This window comes from Cebidichthys violaceus, unplaced genomic scaffold (genome assembly GCF_023349555.1).
Source record: "Cebidichthys violaceus isolate CVI_PGR_0920_01 unplaced genomic scaffold, fCebVio1.0.p SCAF_23, whole genome shotgun sequence".
In the NCBI taxonomy this organism is placed as follows: domain Eukaryota; kingdom Metazoa; phylum Chordata; class Actinopteri; order Perciformes; family Stichaeidae; genus Cebidichthys; species Cebidichthys violaceus.
In genome coordinates, this window is record NW_027176406.1 from 1,806,587 (window position 1) to 1,824,086 (window position 17,500).

Sequence of the window (17,500 nt, forward strand, 5' to 3'; positions counted from 1 at the left end):
GGGAACCAGAGTTTGAGGGAGGAGGAGGAGAAGAGTGAAACAGTAACAGAGAAGAAAAGGACGAGGAGCAAGGAGAGTCTCTTTGTTTTCCAGGCTCTTCTCAGTTGGTGATTAACAACCCCGATGAATTATTGACGTACTTTCACCACATCTTTCCCCTCTCTGCTGGGCGGAGAGGGTTTGGGTCTGGAGGCCGGCTTCGGGGTGAGAGGCGGGACTGAGCCGGAGGAGGAGGAGCTCTGACCGGTGGACGCGGCGACTGATGCAGGCATCTGACCGGCTGAGGTGGTGGCATCGTGGAGGAAGATCCTCTCGCTGCGTCGTCGGGTCCAGCCCTCGTCCTCGCTGAAGCCTCCGAACCCGGACCCCGAGGGGAGGTCAAAGCTAAATTGACGCGGCGACGGCCGTGGTTTGGGCAGAGGCTTGCGTTTGGCGGGCAGCGCGTCATCTCGCTTGGAGGGGCTGGTCTGGTCGATGCGGCGGGTTGCCGGAGGCAACAGGGGAAGCTCTGGGGCGGAGCGTTTGCCGTGAAGCAGAGACGGGAACTTCCTCAATCGTAGGTCTGATCCAGAGTCTGACCACTCACACTCTGAAGACCCTGACAGAGGAGAGGACAGGGTCACAAAAAACTCTTCTTCTCTCTCTCTCTCACTCATACACTCACACTCACACACTCACACTCACACTCACACACTCACACTCACACACTCAAAATAAAACATGCAGCCAGTAATAAACTCAGGTGTTAGATTTTGTGAAATCAATAACTGTGAATAGGACTATTGATCAATTTGAAACTAATACATTATTGAAGACTGAATCACTACATGCAGCCTGATGTGACAATTAGAAATAAATGAATATTTAATTAAGAATCAATAATATAATCCTCAACAATCGCTCAGGCGGTGAACCTGCTCAACCACATTAAAAAAAAAAATAAAAATCACAATTATAGAAATGTAGTGGAAATGTGTCGGGGGAATCTGTGAAATGAGTAAAAGCAGGAGCGTTTGTGCAGAGAATTAATGAAAAAGCCACATCACTGTGTTTTTATCTACTTTTCTCTCTTTGGTGCTACTTTACATAATAAGCTAATCCATATTCATTGTGGTTATTGGCACAGACATGATGCTCTGTCACCTGCAACCCAGTCGTATCAGTTTTTACCCAGAGTGCTTTGCCTGCTGCGCTGTTTGCCGTCATGGAAAATGCTCAATGGTGTGGAGCTGACGGGGATCGCACTTGCCGCAAACCTGGCCAGCAGACCAAGCCCGCTCTCCTCATCGTCCAAATCAGACTCGTCCTCGTTGTCGCAGTCGTCCTCATCCTCGGACGTTTCTGTTTCAGAGAAAAGATGATCAGCTCAGAAAAGACTGCGGCTGCAGCATTGGTCTGGGCCAAAGGTCAAATCACTTCCTACTTCCACTTCCTACTGACTGTGGACACAAAGACTGCACTGCTGAGGAGATGAATTAACGAAAGAAAAGGGATCGAGAACCCTAACCCTTTTAAGACAATAAACTAAATATAAAGACTAAATTAAGCTTATGTAGAAGCCTGGACTTTACAATAACAGACTGTTTTACACAGACACACACAATCCCACATCTTAATATGTAAGCTGATCAGAGACGGCAGTGGAGAGAGATCCACTGTCCAAACCGCTGCAGTCTGCTCTCACACTGTAATGCTGAGTAAGCAAGACACAGCAGGAAAAAAAATTGGATTTACCACATACATGCATGTAAGCCACTCACTCACTCACTCACTCACTCACTCACTCGAAAAAAGACTCCATTATCATTTATTATTTATATATAGAAAAAGAAAAACCTCAGGGGAATGTGACACAGGGAGAAGTGAAAAACTGCTTCCTTCTTCCTCTAAGTCTGACAGGCCAGCACAGCGCGCGCACACACACACACACACACACACACACACACACACACACACACACACACACACACACACACACACACACACACACACACACACACACACACACACACACACACACACACACTGCAGCATACTGCTGGTTAGCTGTGTGTTGTTAGCAGTTAGGTCCATGGCAACAGAAAGCATCTCCTCATGGGTTAGAGTGTTGACATTGTGGGCGGATTCACAGCACGACATACCTTCATAGTTTCTGTCTTAATCACATTGAAGTGTAAAAACGGCTGCCATACTAATGTGCAACCATTTGAAACGCTAGGCTGAGAGGCTCTGGTTGAAATGTGTTACACCTGCAAACATACAGAGCAGTGATGTAATGGTGAACCAAAGTAGACCTTTACATCACTGCAGCAAGAAGTGAAACCAATGGAGGCCAGCAAGAACTAAAAGATGTTTATTGGATGTTAAGTTCCTCCTCAGCCAACGAATGAAACGGTCCACTTTTGCTGTGGCTCCAGACAAGAATAAAATACATATTTACTAAACAAGGACTTGTTTTAGGGGCCTAATCTGGAGCACATGTTGTTCTGTGAATCCACCGAGTGTTAACTGAAGCAGGCAGACGATACAACAGGCAGGCACTGAGAGGACAGCCCTGTGAGGCCCCTTGGTCTAATGTTGGTATGAGGTTCGAGCAACCATGGCAACATCCTCTTTCCCAGCAGTCTTCTAATAAACTTTTGCAAGCCATCAGGAGACGTAACGTTGGGTAAGAGGAGGTAACCAGGGCTCTCATTAAAAGAGCTTTATTTTATACAATAAAAATACAAAAGAAAAAAGTTAATATTCTGTGTATGCGGTTCAATTTCAGCATGGTCCATGTTAGCGGTTAATAAAGAATAGAGGAAGGGGCACTTCCTACTTACAGAGCAGGTGACAGGGGTGTGGCCTCAGGCAGGGCGGGGCAGCCTAGCCGTAGCTCAGCCTGGCCTTAAGTCAAGCTTAAGCAAAGCTTTAGCCACAGCGAGGTAGCGTAGGCTCAAGGCTGCGCTAGTCCTTGCCAAGCTTCTGTAATGCAGCAGCAGCAGCAGCACAAGCACATGGAACAGGCTGAGAGACACTCAAAGCATCATGGGTAGGACAAGGAGGGGGAGGAGGGGCAAAGGCGAGGGGGGTGGGGGGTGAGAGGACGGAGCAAGATGTCTGAGAGAGTGACGTAAAGGGAAAAGGGTTATTGAAGGTTTAGTAGACACAGAGGAGGGGCTCTATTGTCCAAATATCCCCAGCATCTAATACGACAAGAAGTTTGGAATGAGTCGTGATGCATTTATTTCCCCCACAACACCAAACACTAGACCACATCATCAATAAACAAAGTAAATTTAACTAAAACCCCCCAACGATCCAACTATCATTACATTTCTCTTTGTTTTATGACCAGGAAATAAACGTCTCATCTGTCAGAATCAGCTCTGTGTGCTCTGAACTAATCTTCCAAGTGTCATGTTTTAAGTTTCCCAAATGTATAGCGGAAGCTGAACGGTGTGTGTTTTTTTTCCCCCAACCTTTGCCAGGAGGACCAAAAGGGATATTTGAGGAACAGAGCAGTCTAAAGGATGTGTGAGGTGCCGCTGGACAGACCGACAGACGGACAGACAGATGAAGCAGACACAAGGACCACAGCGCTTCGCTTTCTGTGCCAATCAAATCAACACCTTTAATAAAGCTCATAGGTACCAAACTGCAATACAACTTTATGAAAGAATCTCACAAATTCACACAATTTTTCAATGTACAAATGCTACAAAAACGGTTTGCAATCCAGGCAATTAAAAAAAACACACCATAGAAATAGGTAAACTCTTTTTTGTTGTCGTTTTAAAAAAAGGCCACTTTATAGAGCCAGCAGCAAGAGAGGTAGGGATGGTCGAGCTAAAGCACAGTCTGACAACAGCTGCCTGAGCGAAACGCACACAAAGACAAACGCTGTGACGAAGCTCAAAGACACATTTCTGCCCGACTCTACAGCGAGGGGGCGAGGAGCTGTAAGATTTGGTCAGTAACCTTGGTCGAAGGAGTCGTCGGAGGAGCTGAGGCCCGCCTCCTCCAGCAGCAGCGATAAGTGCTTGTGTTTCTTCTTCTGAGACTTCTGGCTGGACAGCAGGGACGTCGGCGACGCCGCCGATCGCCTCTTCCTGGTCGGGCTGCCGAGAGAACGCGTCCCTGAGAGAGGGGGCCAGCCCCCTCGAGCGGAATTGTGCTCCTCTGAATCTGAGTCTGGTGCAGAGAGAGTACGGTCAATGATTCATGAAGTGAAGAGTCGGACACCAGGAGGATGTCTGCTTGATCTCACCAGCACTCTGCATATTTCAATCTAAACCTGGATCTATTAGAATATTTTAAATCCACGACTCGGCTCAGGTCAACATAACTAGATGACGTAATGTTCTACCATTAGATATAACTAACCTATGAGTCTGACTTTAAAGGATAAGTGTGGCGTTATTGAATAGATATAAAACTGTGTTTTTAAGATGAAACATTACTTTGACAGTTCTTCTCTAACAGCATGAGTCACATAAAGCAGTTACGTTCAGGTACTCACTGTTGGAGCAGCTGCTGAGCTCCGATCTCATTGGAGAGAACAAAGCAGTGTTCTTCTGACCTTTCACCTTCCGGGCGGTCTCCGAAGCGGAGGCCTTGGCGGCCATCTTGTGCTTCTCTGCTTTGGCGGACGGGTGGATGCCGTGCTCCTTCACCCGGCCTTCCGCAGACTTGCCCTTCGGCTTGTCTGATTTGGAGTTGGAGGTAAGTTTGCGAGATGCGCCGAGTGAGCCGAGTGAACCGAGCTGCGAGAGCGAGAGCGCTCTGTCGAGGTCCGACGCCAGCTGCTCCTGCTCACACACGTGGCCACGCTTCACCTTCAACACCTGACAACACCGCGAAAAAAAAATAATCACTGTGTTAATCACTCAGAACGATGATGTCACACTGCAGCCAAAATTAAAACATGCACTTGCGAGAGGCCTACCTCCAGACCGTGACTGGTGGACGGCTCCTCATCATTCCAGCTCTTCTTCTTCTTCTTCTTCTTTTTCATCTTCACCCCTCCACTTCCTGCCTCCGTCTCTTCTTCTTCTCTGGACACCCGGAACCTCTTCCTCTGTCCATCCCCGGCTTCAGAGTCCTCAGAGTATTGCACAGTCCTACCCACCCTGACACATCGGGATATTTGAACTGTTTTTGCACAACCAAAAACTGAACAAGCAAACCAACAGAACATGCAAAACTGGTAAAAAAGTAAACAAAAGATGGCTGAATTAAGGTGGAGATCTCACTCACTTTCCAGGCCTGCTGTCCAGTTTGGGAGTTGTAGCCAAGTGTTTCCTCTTCCTGGGTCGTCCTCTGCCTCGTCTGGTCAGACTCCGCCTCTCATCCTCCTGCTGCTGCCGCTCACTGACATGTGCATAAAAGAGTTAATGGTGTGTGTTTTGTCTGGGGTGGAGTCGTGGGAACATGTTTGTGTAATAATAGCAGGAGTGTGATTAATGCATCTTGAATGTGGTTCTTGCAGTAAGTATGTGAGCTCACCGCTTGTCTCTGCGTCTCTGCAGCTTGCTCAGATCTCTCTGCCTCTCCTTATACGTCTTCTGCAGCTCGGCCAGGCGGATGCGGTATTCCACTTCCATTGCGTCCAACACGTCCACGGACATCTTACAGTACAGCTGCAGGGAAAAGAAAGGAAAAAGGTGTCACAGCATTTCCCCCGATTGACGTTTTGCATCTCTGTGTGACCCGTGGTGTTTGTCTTCAGGTTACCGGCTCTTCCTTCCTCTGCCTCCAGCTGTACTTCTTGTTGGGGTCCAGCGTTCTGGGCAGATCAATGTGGGACTGTTTCTCGATGGCCTCCAACAAAATCTGTCTGCTTGCTTTCAGAAGACAGTCCAGACCCTCTAATGTCATATCTGAATGGGATACAGAGGACATTAAGACATTAGAGAAATATAAAAAAAAAAAAACTCTTACAAAGTTGATGAGCTTTTTATCTTTAATTTCTTTCCCACCTCTCTCCCCCTCATATCTACTCACCTTGCTCCAGGCGAATGTGCTCCATCTCTCGCTGGGCCATTTGGCTGAGCAGGGCCATCCCCTCCAGCGCCACCATCTCCAGAGCACCCGTGCTGCTGCAGTCTGCACCCATGGAGGAGTTTTCTATCTGCTGAATCAGTGTCAGGGTGGGGGGGGTGTTGGGGCGGGCCAAGGCCATTTCACTGGCTGCCAGCAGAGCAAACATCCCCGCCATGGGATCCTCGGGTCCGATGACCAGCGGGAACGGCGAGTTGGAGGTCAGAAGAGGATAAACAGGAGTTTCTCTGACACTTTCTCTGAGACTGGGAGTGTGCGGGTTGATTGGAGTGTCTGGCTGTTCTTGCTCACATGTTGCGCTGGTGATTTCTTCCAGTGACGGACACATCTGAGACGACTCCTGGATGTCTGAATTTGCTGTGGCACATGACGGATATTGTTCTGGATCTTTGATGACCTCCGGTTTAGGCTCGGCCTCTGTGAGTGGAGGAGGCAGGGGATATGCTGCCTGACAGCAGTGAGATGACGCCTCCATTTTGATTCGCCCTCCTTCCTTCTCTTCCTCCCCGACTTCTTCCGGTCTGTCACCTTGAAGCCGCAGAGGGCTGGGGACGAGCAGAGGTAGCGGTTGAGTCTGGGGCTTCGGGACTTCCCCGTCTCCCTCTCGGTCCCGGCTGGCTAGCACAGGGCTGCAGCCCCGGCGAAGAGGACCCAGAGGTTCTTGAGTCATGTCCAGCGGAGGCGGCTCCACGTCGGGTTCCTGCTTGAGAAAAGATCCCGTTTTTGACGACTCTAGTTTCTGTGGCTTGATGTCTGCGTCCAGCAGCCTTGAGTGGAGGTGGGCTGAGGGCAAAGGGGCGGCGGAGGCAGGAGAGCGGGAGCGGTGGGGTGGGACGACTTCTGTGTTTGCCGCTGCGGGAGCCGGGACGTGATAAGGGGGGAAAGGAGAGCCGTATGGGGCAGTGATGGACCGGTACGGGTAACCAGGAGGGAGATCTGTCATAACAGTCAAGCAGAAATAAAGGAAGTTAAGAGTCACTAATAGATCCAATATCATGCAGAGGCCTGATGTATCCATTACTCAAACATTCTTCAGTAGTTTAAACTATCAAAACACACAGTGTATCTCTTAAACACACGGCAAAATACAGATGGTCTTAAGCCCAACAAGCGAACAAGACAAAATCAGTAGACAGGTCAATGATTGAGCTAAAAAACAACCTGTAACGATAACAAGTCCATCTAACTTCAGAGGCTCAGTTGATATGTGGCTGAGCGGCTCATGACTGAATGTTCAGCAGTTCGATTCCTCCAAACTCACCAGAGTAGACGCCTTGAAAGGGTGCAGAGGCCGGCTTCTGTCCCTCCCTGTGCTCCCTCCGCCCCACCTCCAGCTTAGGCCGACGCGGCGAAGACAGCGGCGGGGAGGCCGAGAGGGGGGAAGGCGGGTGAGGCAGGGGCGTCGGTGGGTGAGACAGCACCCTCTGCCCGCCTTCCTCCGACTTGAGGGCGGTCACTGGCGAGGGGAGCGAAGGCAGAGGGGCGAGGGAGGAGGTAGACGGGGTCGGCGAGCGAGACAGAAGGGGAGGTTTGCGGGGGTGCGGGATGGGCGAGGGGGACGGGGAGGACAGCGAAGAGGGCCGAGGTTTGGGGTCGGCGCTCCGCTTGTCTGCTTTGTCTTCCATCTCCGGCCGGTGCTCGCTGGCCTTTAGACGCTCCTGAAACACAGGAGAGGAGGCGGCTTTGATGGTGTGTTTTTTTATGATGCGACACACTTTTGCTGCAGGGTATAAATATTAGTGAGCGGTTGCATTGTTTAGACTTCCAGGCCCGTCTTCTCCAGCAGCTGCAGGATGTGTGAGTGGCTGTTTATTCGTACAACTTTACTACGACAGCAAATGTGTGAAAAGGTGTACATAATCTCTGAGTCATTCTTTTCCTGTGAAAAATATATTTGTGACCCGTTTATAAAGATCGAGTATGGAGCTGTGGGTTTGAGGGGCCACTGACAGGAAATGTAGGGAAATCAGAGAGTATTGAGATATGGCCACATTGTTGATTTTGGTCTCTGCGTATTCCGCCTTATACTTTATTTATTATAGTATTGCTGTAACTCTTCACCCAGTCGTAGAATGGGTTTATGTGTGTCTGCAATATCATTTGTCTCACTTCTAGCGGTTACATTCCTCTACAAAGCCAGGATCTATGTGTTTATTGTTGATGTGATGTGTGTTTGTAATATTATGCCCATTAAAAAGTCTCCTGCAGCTGCAGCACTGCTGTGTTTTATGTTTGTGTTTGGATACGTAGGTGGATATATACACCATATACATGCACAGGTATGTAAATGTCTTTGAATATGTGGTTTGAATTATGTGCAGTTATTGATGTCATCGTGTGCATGTGAAAACATGAAGTCCACTTACGACTAGCTGTGCGTTCCTCTGCAGCTCCAGGACCTGCGCTGTGTGCTGCTGGATCATGAGGAGCTCCTGTTGCCGGAGCATCTGCTGCTGGGAGAGGAGCTGGAGCTGGGCCGCGTGCTGCAGCGAGCTGCCAGTACCGTAAACCCCCGACCACACCGGGGCCCCGCGCTCAAGTACATCACCTCCTGTGGAGCGATGGAGGCCGTTTAAGGAGCACTCTTTGGCATCACATTTGTCATATTAAAGATGAAGAAATGAATCGGTGTTGGGCGGCATTTTTACGGCTTAATTTCTAAAAATTTAAAACATTTCCCACAACCCCCAGGGAGGACAGACGTCACCCCTCTGCTGCAGTGGCTCACAGCCTTTTTTGTGAGATGTAAACGGATTCATCCACATTGAGACTACAAGTATCCCTGGTTGGGAATCACTGCTCTGTTTAGGCTTCCTGTTAGTTTGTTTTCTCTTGCACTCTACAGAAGAGGATAATCATGTTTCAAGTACATCCAATCGTTCTCTTGTTCATGCTGTAAAGCAGCAGAAAGCAGAAACTACTGGCACACAGTCCACAACAACATACGGAGGCTGTCAATCCAGTTGGCTTTGGTCTCATTTGTTTACAGGAATTACCAGCACTAACATCTGTTTCAAAATGAAAGTGGTGATCATTTCTTTTCGCTAAAATGCAATAAATAGTCATTTTTATAAGCAATGACATTGGCAAACTAATAGCATGCACCCGTACTTTAGATTTGATATGCACACAGACGCATACAGAGAGACCGGCTTTCATACCGTAGTGTGACAGGTGTTCAGTGGGGATGACTATTAGCTGTCCAGACTGTGGGTCCCTGGCAAACTGGTAGTGAGGGGGCATGGAGGCTGGCAGAGAGGGTGAGTAGCCTGGGGGGAGGGTCTGGTGGAGTGAGGAAGGACCCAAGCCTGAATGGGAAGAAAACAGAGTGACTGAGAAAAAAAAACATTTTCCCAGCTGAGCTAAGACTAACATCAACTCAGCATCATTCTTCAGCCAGTATTTACCCACATTGAAGCCATAGTAGAGATAAATCAGTGAGCACACGACGAATTTAGTTGCTTTTTTTTTAGTGATTTTGTGTTTTTGCCCCGTGTGTCTAGACAGAGCTGGCCCTCAGGGAGCTCCGCATTTCTGTTTGTGTTTCCATATTTTCAGATGAAGTGTGTACGTTTGTGTTTCAACTCACATAAGTATGCGAGTGTGAGAATGTATGTATGTATGTGTGTATGTGTGTGTGTGTGTGTGTGTGTGTGTGTGTGTGTGTGTGTGTGTGTGTGTGTGTGTGTGTGTGTGTGTGTGTGTGTGTCTTGATGCTGTTATTTCTGGAGCGTTGGAGGAGCAGGAATGTCCTCAAAGATCAAGAATGTCTGTGGGCCTTGACCCCATGTGGGCTGCTGCTGGATGAGCCTCTGGATGGACAGACGGACGGAGCCTCCCTCTGCTGCTACACCAATCACAAAATAGCTACACCGGCGCATGTAGAATTTTGAAAAGCACGCCACGCTCTGGTGTTGAACTGATTTGGACTCTTTAGTCTGAAGCACCAGGTTAGATAACGCGGCTGACAAGAGAGTAAGATGTAGATGCTCACTGAAAAGGGCAAGAGCTGCTGGTACTACTGCTTAGTGTGGCGGTCTGCTGCACTTGTCCACATCTGTCAGTCTACCTTAGTGGACACATGAAGTGGCAGCTCACATGAAGACATGGAAGGTCATTCATCTGCGACACGTGAGCTTTTGCAGTTGTCGTGCATGCGGATGCTTGTTTTAGTCCAAAAGCAACAGATTATCGGATTACTATCAAATACAAATAAAAAGCAGCAAATCGCAATGTTTGACATTTAGCTTGGGAATGAAAAAAATCAGTAAAGATTCATTCTTTGAACTTGTCTTGTTATGTACGCCATTAAAATTACTGAAATCCCAAAACACAAGCCTGACCTCAGCCACGATACAAAAAGGTGTCACGAGGAATGTCGAGGGAAATTTGGGGAACATCTAAACAGGAGCTTGTAGCCGTTAGCTAGCGTCTCAAGTCACGTGTACGTCCACATACTGTATGGGGAGCTGGAGAGCCAGACTGGGGGGGCTCCAGGTCGGGGCATCCAGGGGTGAGAGGTCAGACTTGAGGGGTCGGGAGGCCATCGTCCCGCCCCCGCCAGGGCAGCCCCTCCTGTGACCATGAGGTTGGGGGTCATGAGGCTGGGTGTCATCATACTGGGCGTCAGGCTGCTCGACATCGGGGCTTGGTGCATCTGAGCAAACTCTGACAGCTCCTTGGACTCTCTGGACGGAAACAAGACACCATTGTATTTGGTACTTTGCATGAACATTTAGATTTTATGAACAAAAAGATGTGGAATTGAAAACTGAGCGCATGTTTTTTGTTTTTTTTTACCTGAGCACTTTCTCCTGCTCGCGCTCCAGCCGGCTGGCCAGCAGTCTGTCATCGTGGTGACGGCCCCGGTCCTCCCCTCGCTCCTCATCTATAATGGGTTCAGGCACAGATAAAAGATGTTTAGGAGCTGCATCGCTGAGGCTCCTAGAGTGTTTGAACCCTGATCCCGCATGTAATACGTTTTATAGGAAAGAATACAAACTGTGAAAGAAGATACACAGGAGGGCCAAGGTGAGAGGAAGCAACAATGTGGTGAGACGGGAGAGAGGAGGGTGACAGCCGAGGAGCGAAGGAGGGAGAAGACAAGGTGACGCTGGCTGTATAATGGTGACACCACACAGCATGTCATAACAAGAGAGGGGAAGCTAAAAATACCATGTTGGGCCCCACACACACACACCCACACACACACACACACACACACACACACACACACACACACACACACACACAGTGACAGGTCTCACTCTGAGTGCGTGTCAGTTATTCTCTTATCAGTTAATAGTCTGGTGCCACAGGAGACGTGTGAACAAACCACTACTGTCTCACTACACACACACACACACACACACACACACACACACACACACACACACACACACACACTCTTAAACCCACCGTGCTTACTATGAAGGCCGACGGCAAAAGACAAGAGCTGGTGAATACAAAAATGAAGGAAAGCAGCAGCACTCAAGCAAGCAGTCCAGAATAAACATGAGGTCCTCTTCCTCCTCCTCGCACTCTTTGCCGTTAACCCTCTTCCATCTCATCGACACTGACTGAAGGTCCCCGAGCAGCAGAAAGGTTTTATACGAGTGTGCTGAACCCTTCAGTTCTGCTCTAAAAGTGTGTGTGTGTGTGTGTGTGTGTGTGTGTGTGTGTGTGTGTATAGCCCGTAAAGGGACATGGGACTTTAACAATCCCTGACATGCTCCGCAGGAAAGGTTTCAAGACTGTTACCAAGGTTACAGGGAGCCTGTCCCACATGCTATCCTCTCTGCATCAGTAAGCCAGCGATTAGCACTGCACACCCCCCTCCCTCTCTCTCCCTCTCTCTCTCTCTTGTCCTCCCTCCATCTCACACTCTTTTCACTTCTTTACTTCCTGACATACCTCTCTCTCTTCCCGTCTATCAACCTATCGATCTACATCCATCCCTTCATTTCTTATCATTAGCCTTTCCTCCTTCGTGCTTTCATCCATCCCTTCATCCCTCCATCCATCTAATTGTGGTTTGTGCGTAAATCCTCTGCTGTTTATTTAGAGCTCTTCTCAGAGTGAGGGGCTGATGCTATTAGACCAATCACTCTGCTCAAGCAAGAAAATGAATAAACGCCCACAACAGGCACACGGTTCCTCAAACACACACACACACACACACACACACACACACCGTCACTCTCAAGAGTGATCCATTGCTTAGCAACGCACCCATGGTCTTATTGTAATTCAAGGCTTGTTTGTAGCTTTTAGCAGCACTCTGTAATGACATGTTTAATGCAGAGAGGGTGGTGGTGGTGGAGGGAGAGCTGAAGAAAAGAGTGGAGAAAGAGCAGGGGGCCTGAGGTGGGACAAGGAGGGAGTGCCGCTACAAAGGCCTCCTCAGAGAGGAAGGAAGGGTGGGGAAGGAGAGAGGCATTCAACGCAATGAAAAAAGCAAGAGACGGAGAGGGAAAGAACATGGAGCTGAGAGAGAGAACCAGAAAGGAGGAGAAAGACGGAGAGATGGAGAGGGAGCACTGTAGCCGAATGACCTTGACGCACAAGAACAGAGCGCTGTATGGCAGGAATTGCTATGCAGCTCAGAGAGCCTACAGACTCGCCAAAATTAGCCTTTCAACAAAATACAACCCATGACATAATTAGTAATTTAGCGATAGAGAGGGGGGGGGGGGGGGATTTCTACGATTCCAATCATGCATGAAGACCTCAAAGTCAATCAGGGGCTGTAGAAAACATGACTCTGATCCAAAAGAAAATGAATCGTCCATTATTCATGGAAACCAAAATGAGGAATCATTTGCTCTTGGTTCATTTAACTAAAGGGGATCTGTGTTCCCTGCAGTGCCATTCTGGGAGAGAGTTGAAGGCAGAAGCAGGAGGAAATACATTAGAAAGAAATGTTGCAAATAAATGAAGTATACTTGATTTAACGTGCCAGAAACTATCAAACACAAAATTACTTGTGTGATTGAGCTTCTCTAATGATCACAGCAGAAAGGATTCATTTTTCAGTTCCATTTGTACCTCAATCATTCACACGCAAGAAAACAGGAATTCACTTTTTTGGCATTTCTTAGATAAGAGGCATCATTACCTTTAATAGCTGTTTGCAGCAGGTTCCTCTGAGTGTCTGAGGGTCCACTGGTCTGTTTACTGGTGCTCCCACTGTCTCTCTGCCGGGCCACAGCCACAGCAATGCCAACCGGAGGGTGGCGCACCTCCCCCTCCCCCTCCCGGCCGAACGAGCGGGCGCTGTCCGGCCGCTCCTGCTCTCGCTTCAGCTGGGGAGGCCCCCGCAACGCCCCTGAACCCCCTGATCCAACCGACACCCTCTCCCTGTCTCTCTCTCGCTCTCTTTCCCCCCTGTCTCGCTCTCTTTCCCCCCTGTCTCGCTCTCTTTCCCGCTCTCTCTCTTTTTCCCTCTCCCTTTCTTTATCCCTCTCCCTTTCGGCTTCCATCCCGACGTTAGCCAAACCCCCGAAGGGTCCCCGGCCATCCGCGGCGTGCCTGGCGGACCCCGGACCTTCGGCGGCAAAGTTTCCGCTGTATTTGATGAGACTCTGCATGGCTGAGACCTCCGTGGGATCCGACCCTGCTCCCCCGCCTCGCTCTCCTGCCAGTGACCCCCCGGGCCGGTAGAGCGCCGATGGGTCCAGGTAGCGTCTCTGACTCCCCTCCTCACCAGCCCGCCCCATTCCATGTTGGGAGGGGTGTGTTTGTGGGGAATGGCTGTGGGCAGAGTGTGTGTTGTTGTTGCTGCTGGGCCGGTGGTTTGTGTGAGGGGACATCTGTGTGCGCTTGGGCTGGCTGTGGGGAGAGGAGAGTGTGTGTGCATGTTGGGCTGCCAGGGCGGCCATGTGACTCGTGGCATAGTTGGCTAACGGGCTGATGGCGTTCCACTTAGGTTCCGCCCCCGCACGCTCTATGCCCAATCGGATTGAGTGTTTAGAGATGTCCCTGGAGTCCGGACTGAACCGTGATTGACTAGAGGAGTAAGACGCGTCCTGGCTTCGTTTACCAATGGAACCATTGGAACAAATGACAGAACCTTCCTCTCTTTGATTGCTTGAATCGCCAGGCTGGGAGAGTCGAGGATGCTCCATCAGGCTCCTCTCAGGAAACCTGTAGCTCTCTCTCTCCCTGTTTCTCTCCCGTTCACGCTCCCTGTCTCTGTCGCTCTCTCGTTCTCTCTCTCGTTCCCGCTCTCGTTCCCGCTCTCGCTCCCTTTCCCGCTCTCGCTCCCTTTCTCTGTCTCTGTGTTTGTTGTCGCGGGCCTGTGAGGCGATCTGGATGGGCCCGACCCGCTCGTCGTAAACTTCCACAGAAGGCACATATGTCGGTGCGCTGACTCGCTGCTCCCTCATACACTCTCTGGGTGTGGAGGGGTGAGGCGGGCCAGCGGCGGAGGGCTGAAGAGCTGGAGGAAGGGCATAGGAGACGTGCAGGGTCCCGGCCGACGTGGCCGCAGAGTCATTCCTCCGCTGTCTGTCTGAGTGAGAGTTTGAGTTATTGGAGTTAGCGTTAGAGTTATGGTTGTGGTGGGGCCGAGAGGCCCCCTCTTCCTCACGACCCCCTCTGTCCGTTTCTGGTCCGTGAAACCTCCCACCCCCGCCTGAAGGGAAGGAATGCCGTGGAGGCGACGGCCTGGATCTGGGCTGCACTGCGGAAGGCTGGGGGTGGGGCTTCTGCTCGTGGGGGTGAGGGTGGAGGGGCCAACTCTCCCGGTCTCTCTCCGTGTCCCTGTCCCTTTCTCTCTCCCGGTCCCGGTCGCCGCTCCTCGCACGGCGGTCCTCCTCGCTCCTCCCGTCCTGCGTCAGGTCCACCACGCTGTGCGGCCTCTGCTCCTCTCTCGACCGCTCTCGCTCCCTTTCCCCCCGATAAGGGCGGTCCCTGCCCCCGTCCCGGTACGTCCTCTGGGGCGGTGTGGAGCTGGACGGGGCGGTCGGAGGAGGAGGAGCAGATGGAGGGTGAAGAGGCAACTGGCTCAGGGAGGCTGGCAGGTAAAAGCCCTCTAGAAACACACAAAACGTAAGACACATGAGATGAAAAATCCAGGACAAACTCTACATGTTAGCATGAAAATAAAATAGTTTCTGGCTCAGTTCCACAAAACAACAAGTCTTCTCACCAAATGAAAAGGCCTGACATTACTGTCACTCATGCATCATCAGGATATGAGAGAATGTGAACACTAAATTCTGCCGCTTGTCTCCGTGAACGTTGCTGTTGACAGCGACTGACCTTTATGAGAGTCGTAGAGAGGGTGCTGGGAGAGCGAGGGAGAATCCAGGTGCCCCAGGGACAGGTAGGGGCTGGAGTACAGGCTGCTGGGCAGTGGAGGGTAGCCTGAAGAGAGAGAGAGACAGACAGACAGACAGACAGACACAGACACACACACACACACACACACACACACACACACACACACACACCATTACAATGTAGTTTATACAAAAACTGAGACTATACAATAACTTGTTTTTCTGGCTCAGTCGGGTAAATATTGGGGCTTCCTTGAAATTCTTACGAGGACCATTTGGAGCTACTGGACAACCTCTGGAGATGTGTGACGCACAAGGTTTTAAAAGCCTCTCCGGCTGTTATGGAACAAAGCGAACATTAGTTCTTTTAGAGCAGCTGAGTCAACGTGCACAAAGTTAACCGGCAACTCAACAGATTTCAGATTCTCAAATGCAAGTATTTTGTCTATTTGATATTAATGTGAGCTAAATATCTTTCGGCTGTAAGGTTGGAACCCTGTTGGGTCGGACAAAACTAACCCCGAAGATGTCAACTAGGTCAGTTTTTATATATATATGATTTTAATGAGAGGGTTACAGTCGACCCCGTGTCACCTGCAACGATTTGTTTTGTTCTCGCGTTGAGCTCGAGGTTGAGGTTGGTCGAGGTGTTCTGCCCGACAGCCAGCTGCTGCTCTCAGAGACCAGGTCTTAATATAGACAAAGCCTTGCGCCTGCTGTAATGCTCTGAATTTCTGTGTTAGGACTGAGCTGGCTGGTGTCACCACATGAAAAAAAATAAAAATAAAGAAGACTGCCACCCAGAGAGGGTGAGACATTCCCTGTTCCCACACTCCGGCCACTCCAAGAAATATCAAAGAAGCCGCTGACGTTCCAACATGAAGCGGCGAGCAGCAGAAGTTTAATCTGTCTCCTCTCCGTTCTAAGAGGCAGAAATGGAGAAGCAAGAGGAGGCGTGTGGGGAGGGTGTCAGCGGTTATGGGAAGGCACAGGGAGACAGAAATATAAGAAGAATGTTGTGACGGGACTAAAGGCACGCGGGATAAGTTTCTTGCAAAGCTTCCTTCAGCTAACAGCTAACCTTGATCTCTAACAGCTTTGATACGGGGTTCCTGTGCAGCTACAGTGCATCCCAAGCATATCCAGAGTCTGCCTCCTAGCTGCTGCCCGGAAACGTCTCCAGCTTCCAGTAACTTTAGCTGCTGTGAAAGCCAGCCACCAGGTATTAAGACTCTCTCATCGGCCGTGAAAGATTCATATCAGAGCAAGTCGGTTCTAAGGCTTCTTCAGCCAGCAGGAGGTTTTTAAGATGACTTAGCTTCTGACACGTCAGCCTCAATTCAGGCTACACTTTAAGGCGAGCGGCAAAAGTTCATCCATCCTTAATCCCTCCATCTGTGGCTGAATATAAAGTCTACCAGGGCGTAGATTTTGATAAGATCAAACCCTGTGTTTGATATTTATGGTCAGCATTTTTTTCTGCGATCAGCCATTCAAATTGAAAGGATTTGTCATCGTTAGTGGCGGGGTCCGCCATTCCCGCACTGGATTCAGTCTGACGTCACAGCAAACATGCATGTTATCCAGCATTAAAGGTATAGTTAGAAATATAGATGTATAAGCATGTAGCCGTTTAGCTTAGCATAAAGACTGGAAACGGGGTGAAACAGATAGCCTGGCTTCGTCTGGAGGTAACAAAACGCACCTATCAGCACCTCTTAAAACAACGACTTCACATTATATTGTGATTAAACCGCTGCTGAAGCAAAGGCAGTAAGATCGGGACCAAATCTTAAATAACTAATCACACACACTCTGATTTGTTTGGAGAAGCACTGGACACAATCTGTGTCACACAGGTGATGCAGTCGGTTTTAAAATGAACCCTTAATAAAATTCATTGTCCTTCTCCCTTTACCTTGTCAAAATACACTGCGGGATACGTTCCCTCCTATCTGACCTTCTTCTCCAGAGAGAATTGATAAGGAGACGCAGAAGGACGGGAGGGAATAGGGAGGGGAACGGAGATTCAATCGCTTACTGAAGAGAGACAAGAGAGGTCCACGGAGAGGACAAAACACACAGAGACGTACTACATAAATACCTTTGTGTGTCTAAAAGTGTGTTCATAAGCTAGTTCAGGAGGGAGACGTTGTAGGAAAGTGGGACAG

The 17,500-nt window shown here is 49.5% G+C and overlaps 1 protein-coding gene across 2 annotated transcripts in view; it reads right to left on the reverse strand.

Annotated features, from left to right (window-relative positions):
- tnrc18 (trinucleotide repeat containing 18) overlaps nucleotides 1-17,500 on the reverse strand; it is a 45,206-nt gene that overhangs the window by 13,002 nt on the left and 14,704 nt on the right. Inside the window, exons 4-19 of one of the 2 annotated variants that reach the window (XM_068718503.1) lie at nucleotides 15,310-15,414; nucleotides 13,163-15,079; nucleotides 10,846-10,933; nucleotides 10,504-10,733; nucleotides 9,207-9,353; nucleotides 8,412-8,596; nucleotides 7,307-7,703; nucleotides 5,989-6,981; nucleotides 5,719-5,864; nucleotides 5,491-5,624; nucleotides 5,242-5,355; nucleotides 4,931-5,105; nucleotides 4,505-4,829; nucleotides 3,964-4,176; nucleotides 1,171-1,341; nucleotides 141-598 (exon numbers count right to left, since the gene is read on the reverse strand). In XM_068718503.1, the coding sequence (XP_068574604.1) occupies nucleotides 141-598; nucleotides 1,171-1,341; nucleotides 3,964-4,176; nucleotides 4,505-4,829; nucleotides 4,931-5,105; nucleotides 5,242-5,355; nucleotides 5,491-5,624; nucleotides 5,719-5,864; nucleotides 5,989-6,981; nucleotides 7,307-7,703; nucleotides 8,412-8,596; nucleotides 9,207-9,353; nucleotides 10,504-10,733; nucleotides 10,846-10,933; nucleotides 13,163-15,079; nucleotides 15,310-15,414 (5,798 nt within the window). Of the gene's footprint in view, nucleotides 1-140; nucleotides 599-1,170; nucleotides 1,342-3,963; nucleotides 4,177-4,504; nucleotides 4,830-4,930; nucleotides 5,115-5,241; nucleotides 5,356-5,490; nucleotides 5,625-5,718; nucleotides 5,865-5,988; nucleotides 6,982-7,306; nucleotides 7,704-8,411; nucleotides 8,597-9,206; nucleotides 9,354-10,503; nucleotides 10,734-10,845; nucleotides 10,934-13,162; nucleotides 15,080-15,309; nucleotides 15,415-17,500 lie in introns of both variants that reach the window. The other variant, XM_068718502.1, reaches the window with a different exon arrangement.